The sequence below is a fragment of the Pelophylax lessonae genome, assembly GCF_965119305.1.
Source record: "Pelophylax lessonae genome assembly, chromosome: 5".
Classification (NCBI taxonomy): domain Eukaryota; kingdom Metazoa; phylum Chordata; class Amphibia; order Anura; family Ranidae; genus Pelophylax; species Pelophylax lessonae.
In genome coordinates this window covers 178435389-178455224 of record NC_138772.1, presented here as the reverse complement: position 1 = coordinate 178455224, position 19836 = coordinate 178435389, and the positions used below count along the sequence as shown (strand labels likewise).

The 19836-nt window shown below is 41.8% G+C and overlaps 1 protein-coding gene across 2 annotated transcripts in view; it reads right to left on the bottom strand.

Annotated features, from left to right (window-relative positions):
• Window positions 1-19836, bottom strand: part of MYRIP (myosin VIIA and Rab interacting protein) — a 738605-nt gene that overhangs the window by 107865 nt on the left and 610904 nt on the right. For both annotated transcript variants that reach the window (XM_082258148.1, XM_082258149.1), the window contains exons 9-10: window positions 10258-10435; window positions 5937-6592 (exon numbers count right to left, since the gene is read on the bottom strand). In XM_082258148.1, coding sequence (XP_082114274.1) covers window positions 5937-6592; window positions 10258-10435 — 834 coding nt within the window. The remainder of the gene's footprint in view (window positions 1-5936; window positions 6593-10257; window positions 10436-19836) is intronic.

Below are 19836 nucleotides of genomic sequence, written 5' to 3'. Positions count from 1 at the left end.
GTATACCTTCTATAGCTATGTAAAGGTAAAGCTGGCTGCCTCCATGTCTTTGTCCCTGGTACATTCTATTTTGCCCCCTGTTCTTAGGGAATAACCGTTTGTCTCTTCACCATGTAAGCCTTGTTCTTTTCTTCAATAAAACTTTGGAACAAGAAAACATTTTTGGTGTGGGGGTTTCCCTCAAAATCCATACCAGACCTAAGGTCTGACTCTCGTTTGTCTCTTCACCATGAACGCCTTGTTATTTTCTTCAATAAAACTTTTAAACAAGAAAAAATGTTTGTTGTGGGGGTTCCCCTCAAAATCCACACCAGACCTAAGGGTCTGGTTTGGATTTGCTGATTGGGGACCCCCAGCGCTTTTTTTAATATTTTTGGCATGCCTTTTCGGGTCTGGTATGAATTTTAAAGGGAACCCTCATGTTGGTTGTTTTCTCAATTTGTATTGCCGGCAATTGTGTTTACATTCAGCTGACAGCGGGAAAGCCGGCTGACAGCTCATGAGTCATCAGTTATTAAGGACGCGGCGGCCGGCTTCCCGGCTCGCTCCACAACAACCGCTACACACTGGTTGTTAAGGACACTGGTAAGCCGTTGGCTAGGGAAAAAAATGCTGGAAACCAGTGCTTAAGGAGCTTCTAGGAGCTGTCAAAAAGCTCCCAAAAAAGCAAAAAATGTGTTTTTTTTTCTGCTCGTAGAAGCTTAAGCTGGAAAGACGCTTCTAGCTTACAATAGTGTACATGGAAACATAGAATAACACTACTTGCTTCTAGGGGCAGACAAAAAAAAAAAAAAAACGCTCAAACTAGCTGCTAGGAGCTTAAAAATAAGCTAGTGTGCATGGTGCCTTAACACTAAATAGTACTATGCCTGACCTTCCCAGACTCACCCAACAATCTGTCTGGCTTGAGATATACCAAATCGAATTCCCTGGGAGACAACCAGCAGTATTGGTAATAGCCAAATTTATAAATGGGTAGATTTACTAAAACTGGAGCACTCAGAATCTGGTGCAGTTGTGCATGGTAGCCAATCAGCTTCTAACTTCAGCTTGTTACAAAGTTATTCTGGTTGAAAAAAGACACAAATTCATCCAGTTCAACCAACAGAGAAAAGAAACACACACAAATATGGCGCTTTTCCACTGCATAGAACCGTACCGGCTCGGCACGCTTTTGTGCTTTTCCACTGCGGTACCGCATGGTATAGGGTCGGAACGGTTCGGTACGGTACGGTATAGGTTTGCTTTTCCACTGCATGGAACCGAACGGTACGGCTCTGAAAAAACAGTACCTACTCGATTGTGGTTCCAACAGGTACCAAACTGGTACCATATCCCACAATCCTTTGCATGCAGTCACTACTAGCCACTGATTGGTCAGAGAATCACACCCACCCCGTTGTTATCCCACCCACTTAACTTTAGTACTACTTTAGTGGAAAAGCAAACCTATACCGTACCGTACCGTACCGAACCGTTCCGACACTATACCATGCGGTACCGCAGTGGAAAAGCAAACCGGGCCAAGCAGGGCCGAGTAGAGCCGAGCCGGTACTAGCCGGTACTTGCAGTGGAAAAGTGCCAATAGAAAACCTCCATATACACTATTCTATACCCACAGTTGATCCAGAGGAAAGATAAAAAAACATTAAAACATGATCCAACTTGCTCCATCGGGGGAAATAAATTCCTTCCTGATCCCCAAGAGGCAATTGGATATTCCCTGGATCAACTGGTGCCGGAAACTGAACTGCCTATTCCAGATGAGATCTTACTACTAATATCTCTATCACTGCTGTGCATACCTGTTTTATACAAAAAAGTATTTCACTCGCTTTGGAAACCGCTGCTTGGCATTGCATGCTATTATTAAAGCTTATGATCTACCTGAACACCCAGATCCTTCTCCACCACTGATTCCCCCAGTTGTACTCTCCCTAGTATGTATGATGCATGCATATTTCTAGCCCCCACGTGCATAACTTTACATTTGCCAAGATTAAATCTCATTTGCCACATAGTTGCCCAAATAAACAGTGCACTGAAATGGTACTTTTTTTTATCCCAGACCCTATATCATTTATAAATTGAATAAAAAGTAAGGGTCCCAACACTGAATTGATAACCTAGACCAGCGATGGCAAACCTTGGCACCCCAGATGTTTTGGAACTACATTTCCCATGATGCTCATGCACTGTAGTTGAGCATCATGGAAAATGTAGTTCCAAAACATCTGGGGTTCCAAGGTTCGCCATCACTGACCTAGACCATTCTGAATATGAATCACTAACCACTGTTCCCTGAATATGGTCTTTTGGCCAGTTTTCTATCCGTTACAAGCCTGTAAACTTTACCTTACACATTAGCTATGTGTGGGGAACTGTGTCAAATGCTTTTGCAAAATCCAAGTATACTACGTCCACAGCCACTCCTTTGTCTAAGGTTTTGCTTACTTACTCATAAAAATAAATCAGATTTGTCTGACTTCTTGACTTCTATCCTTCATGAATCCATGCTGTCTTTTGCTTATGTAGCACCCTACAGGTAGGTGCTAGGTAAATGTATAGTGGGCCTTGTCTGCCTAACAGAAGGGCTGTGATTTATGTAGTTAGGGTGTCAGGGCTTCCAGATGTGCCTGCTGAGAGGAGAAGTATCCCCACTGGCTCCTGTGAGAGGATTCTCATGGGGCAGTGTGGGAAGCCCAATCAGGGGACACATCCCAGCTTGTAACTACCCCAGAAGGCAGATTATGCTGCAAAGGATTCTGGGAGTGGGTATAAGTTTGGGGGGAAGTACGTGGCACGGTGTCTTTGGAGGGAGCAGAGTCCCAGGAAGGAGATTGCGGCTGTCTCTCCTCCTGTCTGAGGAAGCGGATGTCTCAGGGTGTCGAGTGTCCAGAGAGTGCTGAGTTGAGCTGAGGGGATCCGGTGTGCGGAGAGCCTGCGGAGAGAGAGAGGGGTCCAGCCCCAGGAAAGCCTACACAGGTCGTGAGTACTGAGGATTGCCCCTGGGGGTCTGCCTAAAGTTAGAGGGGACCACTCCGGAAGAGGTTCTGGGATCCAGTGTCAGCTAGCTGCAAAGGGGGTACCTAGGTTGAGGACCCGGAAGCTACAGAGGGGGTACATAGTCAGTGGACCCTGAAGAGTTCAAGGTTAAAGGGGGCACCTGCAGTCTGGGCCCTGAATTGCACAGAGCGTGCCAGTTAAAGTGACAGCTATACAGAGTTCTACAATATACTACCTCAAGCTGTGCCAGGCGGGGGAAAGTATTCAGTGACTTTCATAGTACAACAGTGTCAGGAGTTCTACAGTTCCCAGTCTTGGATCTTCTGGACTATAAGTCGAGGATTCAGGACTTCTTCTGTTCTACAGAGTGTTCTCAGTGTCAGTGAGCGTTGGCTGGCGCCGGCTGGCATCAGAGAAGCGTCAACGGGCATTTCAGGAGTAAAAGTCCCAATTGTAATTCGTTTAAGCCTCAATGAGTATCATTCCCTTCTCCCATCCCCTAATTCCAATAAAAAAACAAAAAACAAAGATGCCGGAGTTGCCGCTGCTTCAGTTGTCACACCCAGGGTCACAGCTCACATGGGCTGGAGGGATTACTGGTACTAATGGCAGACCCACATCAGGCCATAGGCCTGGAAACCTTGCTACACTTAAAACATTTTTTTCTAGCAAAAACACAACTACGTGGTTGATTAATAATCTCTCCAGTATCTTTCTAACTATAAAAATTGAACAAATAGGTCTGTATTTGCTTGGTAAAGACTTTGACCCCTTTTTAACCACTTTAGCTCCAGAGGATCTTTTCCCCTTAATGATCAGGCTATTTATTCAGATACTGCACTGCGTTGCTTTAACTGACAATTGCACGAACGTGCGACGCTGTACCCAAATAAAATTGATGTATTTTTCTCCCACAAATAGAGCTTTCTTTTGGTGGTATTTGATCACCTCTGCGGGGTTTTTTTTTTTTTTTTTTTTTGCGCTATAAACAAAAAAAGAACCACAGTTTTGAAATAAAAAAAAAAAAAACAATATTTTTTAGTTTCTGCTATTAAACATTCCCAATAAAAAAATGTAAAAAATCAAATTTTGTCATTAATTTAGGCTGTTTGTATTCTGCTACATATTCTTGGTAAAAAAAATCCTGATAAGCATATATTGATCGGTTTGTGCAAAAGTTATAGCGTCTAAAAACTATGGGGTACATTTATGAAATTTTTATTTTTTTATTGTTTTTACTAGTAATGGTGGCGATCAGCAATTTTTAGTGGGACTGCGACATTGCGAAGGACAAATCTGAAACTAAATGCCACTTTTTGGGGACCAGTGATACCAATACAGTGATCAGTGCTAAAAATATGCACTGTTACTGTATAAATGACACTGGCAGGAAAGGGGTTAACACTAGGGGCGATCAAGGGGTTAGGTGTGCTCCTAGGGAGTGCTTTTTAACTGCAGGGGGACTGGATTTACTAGAGGAAAAGAGGGATCTGTGTTTTAGCTTAGCTGAAACACAAGATCTCTCTTTTCCTCTGTGACAGAGCAGCGGCCTTATTATAGGCTTACCTGTAGTTAAAATCCACAAAAAGCGGTATACTACCGCTTTAAGCTTAAACCTGGAAGCTGATTGGTTACTATGGAGAGTGGTACCAGATTTTTCACAATTTAATTTTAGTAAATCTCCCCAGTGTGTCTGAATAATAAACGATGTTTGTAGCCTGCTTTGTCCAGAGCAGATACCCTTCGGCGCATACAATATGGCAGAAAAAAAGAAGATTCTGATTGGGTGCTATGTGCAATACAAGACTGTCCCATACAATCATTCACTCTGATACATTATTAACCACTTGCCGACCGCCGCACGACTATCTACGTCGGCGGTCAGCCCCTCACAGGCAAAGTGACGTAGGGCTACGTCACTAGCTTGTGAAGGTCTCGCTCCCGCTCCCGCGTGGTCACGGACCCCCCCGCGCGTGTGACCGGCGGACCCGATGTCCGCTGGCCACTCTGCGATCGGCGGGGGAGAGGGAGAAAGTCAGGCAGCTTGTGTAAACAAGCTGCCTGTCATTCTCCCCTCTGTATGAGAGCTGATCATATGGATCTACTATGTAGATCCGTTGATCACTCTGCATACAGCTGAAGCCACAGCCAATCACAGTTAGAATCATGCCCCTAGGGACACACACAGCCCCTCCCTCTCAAATAAAGTTAACCCCTTCACTACCAGTGTATTTTTACAGTAACAGTGCATATATATAGCACTGATTACTGTAGAAATGTCACTGGTAACCCCAAAAGTGTCAAAAATGTCAGTCAAGGGTCCGATCTGTCCGCCGCAATGTCGCAGTACCGCAAAAAAAATCGCAGATCGCCGCCATTACGCGTTAAAAAAAAAACAACAAAAATGACAAAAATCTTTCCCTTAGTTAGTAAACGCAATAACTTTTGCGCAAACCAATCAAAATACGCTTTTTGCAATTTTTTTTACCAAACATAGGTAGCATAAAACAAATTGGCCGAAAATGTTAAAAATGTTTTTGGGGGAATTTCATATAAAAAAAGGGAAAAATATTGCTATTTTTGCAAAATTGACGCTCTTTTTTTGTTTATAGCGCGTGATCAAAAAATCGCACAGGTGATCAAATACCGCCAAAAGAAAGCTCTGTTTGTGGGAAAAAAAGGACGCCAAATTCGTTTAGGTACAGCGTCGCACGACCGCGCAATTGTCCGTTAAAGTCACGCAGTGCCGAATCGCAAAATACCCCCTGGTCGTTTAGCAGCCAAATCCTCCGGGGCTTAAGTGGTTAATAAGACGCAGTAAACCCATAAATAGTCAATGGGGGGTTATCTTTAGTACTAACAAATAATGAAAACTGAAAATATCATTGGTACATCATTTTTGTTAAATTCAAAGTGTAAAAGAAAAATACCTTATTGGTGCCCAGAGTGGTCCTTTTTTGTACTCTCGCTGCATTATTACTTCCCTCTCCCATCTCTTCAAGGGCTACTTTGCTTTTTCTCCATCTTCTTGATCTTTTTTCAACATCAACAGGAGTTTTCTCAGGTTCACTGCTGTCTGAGTATTCCATACTAATAGACTGAGGGTTAAAATTAATATCCATCTTTCCATACATGTGTTCTTTATGGGTCTGCTCACTAGGGACTTTTCTACTTGGCCTAAGGGACTTAGCAGACAACCTATTTTCCTTCAAAGAGTTCACGGATGAGGTTTCTGAATCAGAATACATTGTTTCCGTATTTGTAAACAATCCAGATGATGGGGAAGTTACAGACTGATAAAACTCATTGCCACACGCCCATTCGGTGTTATATTGAGAGTCTGTGTAGCAAGAATCTTCTGACAACTGTCTTGTTCTCCGTCGGTAGGCATTGAGTGCTAAACTCCAGTCCACTTCTTCATCACTATCTGAACCCATCTCATCATAGGCTGAGACTACATTTGACTCATTCTCTAAAGATTTGAACACTTGACTCTTTGGCTGAGCAAGCAATCTTGGCGGAGGCAATGTTATACTTTGTAGCGCTACCCAATTACCGTCTGAACTCTGCAGAACTGGAGATGGGCCTATAGAAAAAATTAAAAAAAACATTAGCTCTCTTTAAGAGTTACGTAAAACTTACCATATACTGTATGCACCTAACATGAAAAAAAATATCCCAGAATAGCACAGCTTTAATTTACATATTTGTTATACAGTGGCTCTCTTTCAACTGCACATAACCAGAGTACTCTATGGGTAGCATATAGGTAAGCAAAAACTGCTTAAGGCCCACAGATACCAGGTCAAATATCTTGCAGATCAAACCTAATCTACCAGCCAGGATCGTTGAAGGATTTGTGTGATGAATCTATATATTTGTTACTGGCTGTATTGGGTTAAGGTCAGACATCTTAATGTTCCCTCAAAAACCCCAAAAAGGCCTTAAATCACTCTAATTCAAATAATTTTACATCTTATAATATGGCTATCTTGAGCAAAATTTATGTTGCACTTAATTTGTTCATATAAACCTAAGAAAACCACACTGTCTGCAAGAGTGCCACTAAACTCATCTTGCCAGTTCCGGAAACATATTTGATGGGATGCAAAAAAAAGGAATAAGTCATCCCCCACGCACCAATGTGACAGCATCTGGACCTTTTTAACATTGCTCAAGCAAGTTATATACTATAGGCAGGCAAAGCAACTTTTAAGTTTATAGTCTTATATACCAGACGTAGAGAGCATTTATCTGGGGTCCATCAGCAGTTCAGGGTCATGGGCCTTTTGTTTCACTTGACCCTCCTTTCTAGATTGTAAGCTCAAACGAGCAGGGTCCTCTAGTTCCTCCTGTTTTGAACTGTATTGTAACTGTATTGTCTTCCCTCAAATTGTAAAGCGATGCGCAAACTGTTGGCGCTATATAAATCCTGTATAATAATAATAATAATAATGGGTGAGTGGCAGGGAAGGTAAATTGGGCTACTTATTGTTCTAACTTGTCACTCTTTGTTATTATGACCAGTACAGATTCAAATGTTAAATCTTAAGTGCAGAAACCCATAACCCAACTGAAATCCAGCTTGTACTTGTCTGACTTTAACATTACCATTGAAAGTTGTAATAAATCTATATTCTATTTGTAGAAAAATGTATAATGTAAGGGTTCATTTCCAAGGTGGGTGCACATATGGTTATGAGGACCATATAAGATGGAACAGTTACACCACCTTGCGACAGTTATTTAGAAATATAACTTGGGACAAGGACTGTGACAGGGAGGCTAAAGACATATAGGCTTAGCCCAGGTATACTAAAACAAATACTCCTCAGCTATACCTCAGTATGACCTCTCCAATTGTTCATGGCAACACCTTTCAGTATTAGATTTGCTCTTTCTTGGGTTGTCATAGGCTTATTTTTTCATTTCTTCTGTCAGTTTCCATGAGTATAAATGTATCAACAGAGATCAATAGCTCAAGATAAAATTTACACACACACTTAAATAAGTAGGCAATGTCTTATGCCCTAAATGCCAAGTTTAAGGCTTAACCATTTGTAATAGAAATAAATAAATAATGTTAAATAACAAATGGGCATTATTTTGCATGTAAAAAATGTGCATTTTTTTGTTTGTTTATGAAGTCTGCAAAGCATTGCATCCCCAATCAGTAGATTGGGGGAGCAATGTCAGGCTCCTGCAGACACTCCTGACACCTCCATATGGACAGACAGGTACTGTACTGCAGGAACTGTCAATAGGGTACTAATGAACGCCCTGGTAGTTCATTGAGAACTACCAGCCGTCTGCTGTGGTGGAAGATTGGACTTGTAGTTCGTTCATACACGGATCCCTGTGAATGAATGACATGGCTTTGTGGGCAGAGCACCGCACAGACATGAAGTTTTTAAATTGTGACAGAGGGTGTGAGAAGAGGATCCCCCACCTGCTGTCACAGTTGGGGTGGGCAGTGCGAGGCTGCTGCATTAGTAACATGTTACACCCAGAATATGGGTGTAACATGCTACTAAAGATGAACTTATCTTTTAAATTAAAGCGCTTTCTAATGCTTTAGTGGGGGGAAACCATGTCTCTTCTAATCCACGATGCTCCGTGTATTTGTTGTCATGTATTAAAGGTATATTTGTAAAAACAAAATGAAAACAGACATAAAACATCAGTTTAGAAACATATACATTGAAAGCTGAACTCTGAGGAATAGAAAAACGTTCCCCTTGTAGTGAGCCCCCCTCCGCATTGTAAGGGTCAACTGCTTGTTTTGCCTAGGTGATAATAAATAAGGTAGCAAGCTCAGCAGACACCACCTTTTCCACTGTCTGACATCCTGGGTTGTAGGTGGGCCCTTGATGACCCCATGTACAATGCAGGACCAGCAGTTGAAAGCGCAGTGCACATGTGCTGGTGCTATCACCGGCTGCTACGTTTAGGGGATATTCACTGTACCTGTAGGTAAGCCATATTATAGGCTTACCTGTAGATACAATATAAAAAATGGAGTTTACTACTGCCAGATCAGTTAGTAAATGGTTAAATAGAAGTAGTTGATACATGGATTTGCAGAGGGAACCGACAGTGTAGTGGAGAGAGAAGCAAAGTTGCATAGGTCAGGAAGCAGTCTGGGGGAGAGGAGTGGGAAGCCCAGCTACATAAAGCACACTAAACTGCACTGGGACAAAATAACAGGCAGCTATGGAACCGGTGTAACAGGAAATTCTTCACCCCATGGGAATGCAGCTGATCAGCTGTGACTGTGTCAGGAAGACAGAGCAATGGAGGGGGGGGGGGGGAGATGAAACAAATATACAGGCTGGGACAAGGATTATAGGAAGAACTGCAGGGAGAGAAACAAAGTTATAGAGATAACAAACTCAAGAGAAGAGCTAACATTAGAGCCAGTGCTGGGAGGGTGGGGGGCAAATAGGGAGGGGGATTACATAGTTACATAGTTACATAGTAGGTGAGGTTGAATAAAGACAATAGTCCATCCAGTTCAACCTGTGTAGGTGTGTGTGGCTGTAATCATCTCACATAGCCCTTAATGTTCTGATCCTTGAGATGTAAGTCTAAGAGTCTTTTGAAAGCCACCATACTACCCGCAGAAACCACCTCTTGTGGTAGAGAATTCCACAATCTTGTAGCCCTAACAGTAAAGAACCCCCCTCGTTGCCTGAGGTTAAAACGCTTCTCCTCTAATCGCATTGTATGTACTCGAGTCCTCATGCAATCCCTTCGAATGAACAGCTTTTTTTCTAAGCTGGGATCCCCATTAAGATATTTATAAATTGCTATCATGTCCCCCCTCAGGCGTCTCTTCTCCAGGGAGAATAAATCGAGCGATTGCAGACGCTCTTCATAGTTAAGGTCCTCCAATCCCCTAATCAGTTTAGTGAGGAAAAACTTCTATTTCTCAGCAGGGAGAGGGGGAGAGATCAGCTTTCAGCTGCTGGAGGAAGATTTCTGTAAATGTTGTCCATCACTAATCCCTCTCCCTGTGTGGGCCCCCCTGTGTGCTCGAGCCCCCTACAAGAGGACAGGTGGTCCCCCCATCAGCAGCCCTGCATATATCACCTTTTTCTTTAACCCTGGTCAAAATGGAGAGTGAAGGAGGACCCACTGAAAGGGTAACTTTTTTTTTTTTTCTGGAGTTCTTAACCACAGAATTGCTTTGTTAGCTGTCTCTTTAAAAGAGTAAAAAATGTATTGAGAACATAGACAAACGTAGATTACTTGAATCATATAGACTGTCCACACTTTTCCAGCTCGGCAACGTAGAAGGTCTATGTTCTTTCAGTCTTCTCTTGTGACTCCTTTGTGTCTGACACCGTGATTCTGGTGTACTGGATTTTCCTACTGTGTTGCTACTTGCTACATCTTCATTCATCAAGGAAAAGGCTGAATGGGATCTCTAGCGAAAAAAAGTCAAACAGTCATGAACTTAAAGTGAGACAGCATTAAAGATTTTAAACAAAAACAAGAGACAACATACTGCTGAAGGGACTGAACTAAAAAAAAAAAAAAAAATAATAATTCATAGGGCTGGTGTTGATAGTAGGGACGATCTGTTACAGTAAAGAAACACAAATTTGCAGAATGAATGATAACCTTGAAAAACCACATTAACAACAATAAAAATAATCAAGCCTGCAACCATAAAAAAATATATATTTTTAACCCCCAAACATGGATGTGCTGCTGTTTCACAAAATTATACATACATCAATGTGATCACATCATAAAAAACGCTATCCCCTTATGAAACTCAAAGAAAATCTCTAAAACAGTGTCCATCCAAAATTGGTAAATCCATGCAAAATGTGATGACACACTAAAGTCCCCAAATTATGATCCTCTCTTCACACAATTTTCTTCCTCAATTTTCAAAGTGCAATTCTTGTGAATGCACAATCCATCACCCAATCACCATTTGGTAAGCACAGCTCACCAGATATTAAGGACCCTTTATTGGACAAGGTCAAACACGCTTTATGTGACAGCGTTGTTATACTCTAGACCAGCCTTTTTCAACCAGGGTGCCCAGGCACCCTGGGGTGCCTTCAGGTTTCCTCAGGGGTGCCTTGGCAAAATGTTTCAAAATTGCTCAAAAATTGTAAACAAGCCAGCGGGTGGATGAAGCCGGCCTTTTAGTTACACAAAGCCACAGGTTTTCACTACAACCTTTCAGCCGCCAGCATCCTAACAACCAATTATCATCATTGATAAGGGGGGCGCTGGGAACCTACACAGCATCCTTGATTGCCCCTCCTGTGCCCTTCTCTGTCAGCACTGGAGTCACATTAACTGAGTGAAATGCAAATTGCATAGACGCCATTGCATTGCCAGCAATTGCAATGCAGTGTGGGAAACACAGGATTCGCTGCGTTTCCCGCATCGCATAAGTGTGATCCAAGCCTGAAGCCCCTGATCCTTGTATTCTGACAACAACAATCCCGCTGTCAAATTACATTGTGCCAACAAGTGGGATTCTTCCATCTATCTCGCTTGTGTGGATGGAGGAATCAGTCAAATCTATTTTTCATTCTGCCTGCAGACTTAAAAACAAACAAAAAAAATCCATCTAGGGCCTGCACATACACTGCAGACTGGTCACTAATGGGTTATTGCACATACTCTGTCAGTGTAAAACTTGATAGAGAGCTTTGCGTACTGAAGAAACATCCTGCTGCTGCTATCGATACTAAGGAGCAATGTGTGTGTGCTGGGGGCAGCATACAGGGGACGGAATTTATTATTTTTGTTGTGATTTTATCCAACCATTTTTACTACTCCTGCCCAAATATCTATACTTGTTTTTATGAATACTGGATTTGAGGACCATTTACCAGTTTTTGTAATACCTTTATGGAAATTTTGCTCCATTACTCTGTATATTTTTTATGTTTATGTTCACACCTGTTGACATCATTAAATGTATTTTATTTATCCTGATAGCCTGGTCATGTCTTTCATTTAACCACTTAAGCCCCGGAAGATTTTACCCCCATTCCGACCAGGGGGTATTTTGCGATTCGGCACTGCGTGAATTTAACGCACAATTGCGCGGTCGTGCGACGCTGTACCTAAACGAATTTGACGTCCTTTTTTTCCCACAAACAGAGCTTTCTTTTGGTGGTATTTGATCACCTGTGCGATTTTTTGATCACGCGCTATAAACAAAAAAAGAGCGTCAATTTTGCAAAAATAACAATATTTTTCACATTTTTTTATATGAAATTCCCCCAAAAAAAAATGTAAAAATCAAAATTTTTAAAAATTTTCGGCCAATTTGTTTTATGCTACCTATGTTTGGTAAAAAAAATTGCAAAAAGCGTATTTTGATTGGTTTGTGCAAAAGTTATCGCGTTTACTAACAAAGGGAAAGATTTTTGTCATTTTTGTTGTTTTTTTTTTTAACGCGTAATGGCGGCGATCTGCGATTTTTTTTGCGGTACTGCGACATTGCGGCGGACAGATCGGACCCTTGACTGACATTTTTGACACTTTTGGGGTTACCAGTGACATTTCTACAGTAATCAGTGCTATACATATGCACTGTTACTGTAAAAATACACTGGTAGTGAAGGGGTTAACTTTATTTGGAAGGGAGGGGCTGTGTGTGTCCCTAGGGGCGTGGTTTCTACTGTGATTGGCTGTGGCTCTAGCTGTAAGGACACTGATCAACGGATCTACATACCAGATCCGTTTTATCAGTGTCTTTACACCGAGGAGAATGACAGGTCGCTTGTTTACACAAGCTGCCTGACATTCTCCCTCTCCCCCGCCGATCGCCGAGTGACCGGCGGACATCGGGTCCGCTGGTCACACGCGCGGGGGGGTCCGTGACCACGCGGGAGCGGGAGCGCGCCCCCGGGGGCGCGCGCTCGCTCCCTAGACCCTCACAAGCAAGCAACGTAGCCCTACGTTAGTTTGCCTGTGAGGGGCTGACCGCCGACGTAGATAGTCGTGCGGCGGTCGGCAAGTGGTTAAAAACCCGACCCTCCTTTTACTCAATTGAATAGGGATGGAGACTCACGTCATATCCCACCGTGCGTCTTATTTAAAGTCCCAAACTCCCCCCCTTCTTTCCATACCTATAGGTACTGTAAATATCTCCTAAACTTGCACCTTGTAGGAGATATCTACATTGCATGCAGCCAATGATGTCATCGGCACATGCGCTCTGAAGAAATGGACGCCCGCGCTTGCTATCCCTGATGAAGGATCTTAATGGATCTGAAACGTTGGCATTTTTTGTTATTTTGATGTCTTCTTTGTGAGTATTTTACTCTCCTAATAAATATACAAGGTGCTGCAGATTGGATCCATTTTTGTTTTTCTATAACTATATATATATATACACATCAGATAAAATTGCAACTGCAACAGCTTTATCATATGCTGTACAGTATGTTACCAAAAATCCATGTAGTTTTAAAGAATAGTCTGTAGGTGGCAATATTTGTCCAACTAAGAATTGCAGCAGCTTTCCGAACAATTCAGCACCTTTGTGCTTTTTCACTTGGTCTCTTATTATGAAAAATACAATGATAAAAAGAAAATTCCTTTACACCTTTAACAACTCAATTTCTTTTTGTGGTTTTAGTTTTGGCTCTCCATCATGATTCCCTGTAAAACCTATCAGCTGACAGTTTGCCATTCATTGTTCAACAACTGGAGTATCACAGACTAAATGGATGACATACTGCCTAATTCAAAGTGAAAAGTGACAGGCACTGAATAAAAGCTTTACTGCTGTGAGACTTCCAACGCCAAATATAGAGTTATACCTCCAGCAATAATGCCCGCATTAGTCAGATGTACTTTATACACACACAAACATTCTTGGGAGTTGTCATCTTTTTGACATTAGCTAGTACTTTCTGCCATTTACCTTGGCTATTTATTAGGCTATGTTCTTTAAAATTAAATGCAATTGTTTTAAAAATTAACCGTGGAAACAAAAACATTTTTGAGTGCTTTCATTATCCACAGGGAAGTAGCAAACTTTCATGGTACTCCGATCCAAAATGTGAACTCTATTTGTGATTTTTATTTATTAAGAAAAATAGGAATCCTATGAAAAATAGGAATCCTACGAATATTTTACCTGTGCTGTGGGTGGTGGGATCTTACCGCAAAAAGACCAATCTGTGTGCTTTGAGGTGTATCCTCACTGGAAAGACCAAACTGTGGGCTAGAGGTGGGATCTCACTGAGGAAAGACCAAATTGTGTGCTGGAGGTGGGAACTTAGTGGGGAAAAACACGTGTGCTGGAGGTGGGATGTTACTGGAGAAAGACCAGTCTGTGTGCTGAAGGTTGAATCTCAGTGGGGAAACACCACACTTTTTGCTGGAGTTGAGATCTCGCTGGGAAAAAAAGGTCCATATGCTGGGGGTGAGATCTCAATGGGGAAAGACCAGCCTGTGTGTTGGAGATATAATCTCAGTGGGGAAAGACCAAACTGTGTGCTGGAGTATGGGATCTCAGTGAGGAAAAATCAACCAAAGTGTGTGCTGGAGGTGGGTTCTCAGTGGGAAAAGAAAAGTCTGTCTGCTGGAGGTGTGATCTCAGAGAGGAAAGACCAAAATACACTATTTGACTAAAAGTATTAGAACGCCGGCCTTTAAACGCACATGAACTTTAATGGCATTCCAGTCTTAGTTTGTAGGGCTCAACATTGGGTTGGCCCATCGTTTGCAGCTATAACAGGTTCAACTCTTCTGGGAAGGCTGTCCTCAAGGTTTAGGAGTGTGTCTATGGGGATGTTTGACCATTTTTCCAGAAGGTCCTTTGTGAGGTTAAACACTGATGTTGGAGAGAGGGCCTTGCTCGCAGTCTGCGCTCTAATTTATCCATAAGGTGTCCTCATGGGTTGAGGTCAGGACTCTGCAGGCTAGTCAAGTTCCTCCACCCCAAACTCGCTCATCCATGTCTTTATGTACCTTGCTAGTGTATGTACTGGAGTTAGGTTAGGGTTTCACTGAGGAAAGATCAATCTGGATGTGTACTGGAGGTGGGATCTCACAGGGAAAGACATATATGTGCACCAGAGGTGGGATCCCAGTGGGGAAAGACTTAAAGCTGTGTGCTGGAGGTGGGATTTAACATTCTGCAACTGCAAATGCTTTAACATATACTGTGTGGGGTGGACAAATCTGTGTGCTGGAGGTGAAATTCTAATGGGGGCTCTAAATCCCTCTGGAGGAGGGATCTCACTTTGGGAAGAAAATATACTGTGTGTCGGAGTTAGAATCTCAGTGGGGAAGACAAATCTGTGTGCTGGAGGTGGGATCTCAGTGGGGAAAGACAAACATGTGTGCTGGAGGTGAAATCTCAGTGCGGAAAGACCAAGCTGTGTGCTGGAGGTGGGATGTTACCATGGAATAACCAAAATGTGTGCTGGAGGTGGGATCTTACTAAGGAAAGACAACCTGTGTGCTGAAGGTGGGATCTCACTGAACAAAAACCCAGTGTTTTCTCAGTGAGATCCCAGACTTTCAACAACAAACATAGAGTTATTCCTCCTGCATTAATGCCTGCATATTCTGATGTACTATACCTTATGTACACACAAACATTGTTGGGGGCTGTCATTTTTTGACATTAGCTATTGCTTAATATCATTTACCTCAGCTGTTTCTTAGACAAACTCTTTAGAAGTAACTGTAAAGTAAATTGTCATAAAAATTATGTTAACGATTGTGGAAAAGAAAACATTTTTACCTCTTCAGACTCGTGGTACACATATATGGAGCCTGTCGGCGGGAGGGGCCTTAACACTGAGCGGCCGCATATACAGTATCTCACAAAAGTGAGTACACCCCTCACATTTTTGTAAATATTTTATTCTATCTTTTCATGTGACAACATTGAAGAAATTACACTTTGCTACAATGTAAAGTAGTGAGTGTACAGCTTGTATAACAGTGTAAAATTGCTGACCCCTCAAAATAACTCAACACACAGCCATTAATGTCTAAACCGCTGGCAACAAAAGTGAGTACACGCCTAAGTGAAAATGTCCAAATTGGGCCAAATAAACCATTTTCCCTCCCCAGTGTCATGTGACTCATTAGTGTTACAAGTGTTAGTGTCTCAGGTGTGAATGGGGAACAGGTGTGTTAAATTTGGTTTTATCACTTTCACTCTCTCATACTGGTCACTGGAAGTTCAACATGGCACCTCATGGCAAAGAACTCTCGGAGGATTTGAAAAAAGAATTGTTGCTCTACATAAAGATGGCGTAGGCTATAAGAAGATTGCCAAGACCCTGAAACTGAGCTGCAGCATAGTGGCCAAGACCATACAGTGGTTTAACAGGACAGGTTCCACTCAGAACAGGACTAGCCATGGTTGATCAAAGAAGTTGAGTGCTTGTGCTCAGTGTCATATCCAGAAGTTGTTTTTGAGAAATAGTGTTGCCAGCATTGCTGCAGAGGTTGAAGGGGTTGGGGGGACAGCCTGTCAGTGCTCAGACCATACGCTGCACACTGCATCAAATTGGTCTGCATAGCTGTCATCCCAGAAGGAAGCCTCTTCTAAAGAGGATGCACAAGGAAGCCCGCAAACAGTTTGCTGAAGACAAGCAGGCTAAGGACATGGATTACTGGAAGCATGTCCTGTGGTTTGATGAGACCAAGATAAGCTTATTTGGTTCAGATGGTGTCAAGCGTGTGTGGAGGCAACCAGGTGAGGAGTACAAGACAAGTGTGTCTTGCCTACAGTCAAGCATGGTGGTGGGAGTGTCATAGTCTAGAGCTGCATGAGTGCTGCCGGTACTGGGGAGCTACAGTTCACTGAGGGAACCATGAATGCCAACACTGTGACATACTGAAGCAGAGCATGATCCCCTCCCTTCGGAGACTGGGCTGCAGGGCAGTATTCCAACATGATAACAACCCCAAACACACCTCCAAGACGACCACTGTCTTGCTAAAGAAGCTGAGGGTAAAGGTGACTGACTGGCCAAGCATGTCTCCAGACCTAAACCCTACTGAGCATCTATGGGGCATCCTCAAAGAGAAGGTGGAGGAGTGCAGGTTCTCTAACATCCACCAGCTCAGAGATGTCATCATGGAGGCATGGAAGAGGACTCTAGTGGCAACCTGTGAAGCTTTGGTGAACTCCATGCCCAAGAGGGTTAAGGCAGTGCTGGAAAATAATGGTGGCCACACAAAATATTGACACTTTGGGCCCAATTTGAACATTTTAACTTAGGGGTGTACTCACTTTTGTTGCCAGCGGTTTAGACATTAATGGCTGTGTGTTGAGTTATTTTGAGGTGACAGCAAATTTACACTGTTATACAAGCTGTAAAAGCTGTACACTCACTACTTTAAATTGTAGCAAAGTGTAATTTCTTCAGTGTTGTCACATGAAAAGATATAATAAAATATTTACAAAAATGTGAGGGGTGTACTCACTTAAGTCCGATACTGTATGCGTACCAGAATGTAAACAAAGCTGTGCCAAAAGCACGCTCCTGGCAGTTACCGGCGACAAACGGAAAGCTCCAGATCTCTACTTTCGACCGGGGGCTTTCTGATCATATGACCGCTGTGATCATAACCCCCCCTCTTGGCATCAGAAACCTCTTAAAGGACCAGGAGGCGCCAGTGTTAAGTACTTTGTCATAAAAAGGAAGGTAGCAAATTTCCATCGTACTCCAATCCAAAATGCAAACTAGGAAAAACGACGATCCCCTATTTGGTGTGAACCAGGCCTAGGAGCTGAAATTGGTCCCACCTGCTTTCTAAGTCTCCACTGATGGGTAGACTTGTCGACTAAGAAAAAACATTTGCAAGTATGTCAGAGAGGAGGAAGATTTTCACATAATTTCATCAGCTAACATCTGTTAATCTGTTGATTTGACCACATAAATAATGCACAGCACTAAGAGTGACAATGAATAAATATTCAAAAAAAAAAATCACACAACAAATATGTACTGTATATATATTACAGAGGAGGACATTGGAACTTAACAATGTTGCATTGGTCACCCTATAATTCAAAACTGATGTTTAATTTGGATAACAGCATATGCACAATTTTGTAATTTGTGATAAAAGAGTAGAGAATGTTATTTTTTTGGAATAATTTACCTTTTAATGTTTTTACCGTTTATGTATTTGCACAAATTTTATATTTATCACTGTGCCCTACTAATTAATTTTTTCTATTTATCAGTTTTATAGGTAAACGCACAAGCAGCTTTTTTTAGGTGTTGGTTTGTATGAGTGCATACTATCTTCTTTTATGAACTATTGGTTTGGTATGTGTTGTTCCTTGATGGTAACCTTTAGGCTATGTTCACATCTTGGCGTTGCTATTTACAGGCGTTTTTTAGGCGTTTTTATGGGCTTTTTTTCAGGCGTTTTACAGGCATTTTTACAGGCGTTTTTGTGCAGATGTTTTTAGGTTGAATAGTAACCAATGGGAAAAAATAAAAATGCCTGTAATCTGCCCAAAAAGAACAGGGGCCATTGAAATGAATAGGATTTGTATTGTTGGGCGTTTTTGAGCTGATCCTAGAGCAGAAAAACTCCCCAAAAACGCCCCAAAACGCCTACATGTGAACTTAGCCTTACTTATGTGTTTTTTCTCATATGTGCAGCTCGAATAGACCAGGCTTGAGACACACTAAACCATACTGAAGTTTTTATCCTTGACTAAAACATTGAATTGGTAAACAAATAATGATCCTGTAGAGTATGCACTATAAAATGCAATAAAAAAAATTGTTGCATTCAGGCCCTGTTCACACTTGAGTGTTTTTCAGCTCCTAAAAGGCACATCTCTGAAGTTCCAACACTCCCATTCATTTCAATGGCCCCTGTTCACATATGAGTGTTTTGTTGCCTGAAGCAAAATTCATGAAGCACAAAAGAGTACATGAGCTTAGTTTTTGGCGGATTACAAGTGTTTTTGGTCAGATGACAATGCCTGCCTCCAAACGCCCGAAAAACGCCTGGAAAAAAAACATCCAAAAAAAAAAAGCCTGAAAAGGATACGCTCGGGTGTGAATGGAGCCTAAAGTACAACTCTCCAAACCAATGCTTTATCGCCCTCCCTCCCCAACTATCCCATGCGAATAACACAGGAGCTACAACAATGGGGTTTACAGTACCGCTGCAGGAAAGCTCACACACTTTATGGTATCTCATATTCAGTATCATCAATTGTTTGGCAACTTTTATCGAAAGTATAACTATTCTTTAAATAACCTCTTTCACATATTCTAGAACAGACTTTAGCATTGTTTCTTAAAACGAATGAAAAAATGCTGTGAAGGACACATTTCAAATTAACCTTGATGTTCCAGAATCCATACAAAAGGAAAGGAACGATCTATCTACAGACATGTTAAATTGAGAAAAGCCACAGGATTATTGATTCTTATTTGCAGGCAGTTCCTCAGCTATTTCTCTGATAATTTAAGGCTAGGAGGAAGCATATAAAAAGCTTACAACTTGCTATAAAAATAAATAGAATTCACCCTTAATCCAAAAAAAGTAGATGACAATAAGTGAATGATGTGAATTACAAACATCGACCACAAGAGTTGTCCTTGTGTATATTTGCAAGGTGACAATACTGGGAATACAGTTTTCTTAATAATCCCTAGTTCAGTATTTTCACAAAATGAAAAAAAAACAACAGACAATGTGGGGGGTCTAAAAAAAAAAAAAAAAAACTGCAGGAAAGGAGAGTGGCGGTGTGTCACAAAATAAAACAACAAGATTCAAACAGATTTTCATTTTCTGCAGGTTAAAAAACTAACATCTGTTAGATGGCTGTGGACAACA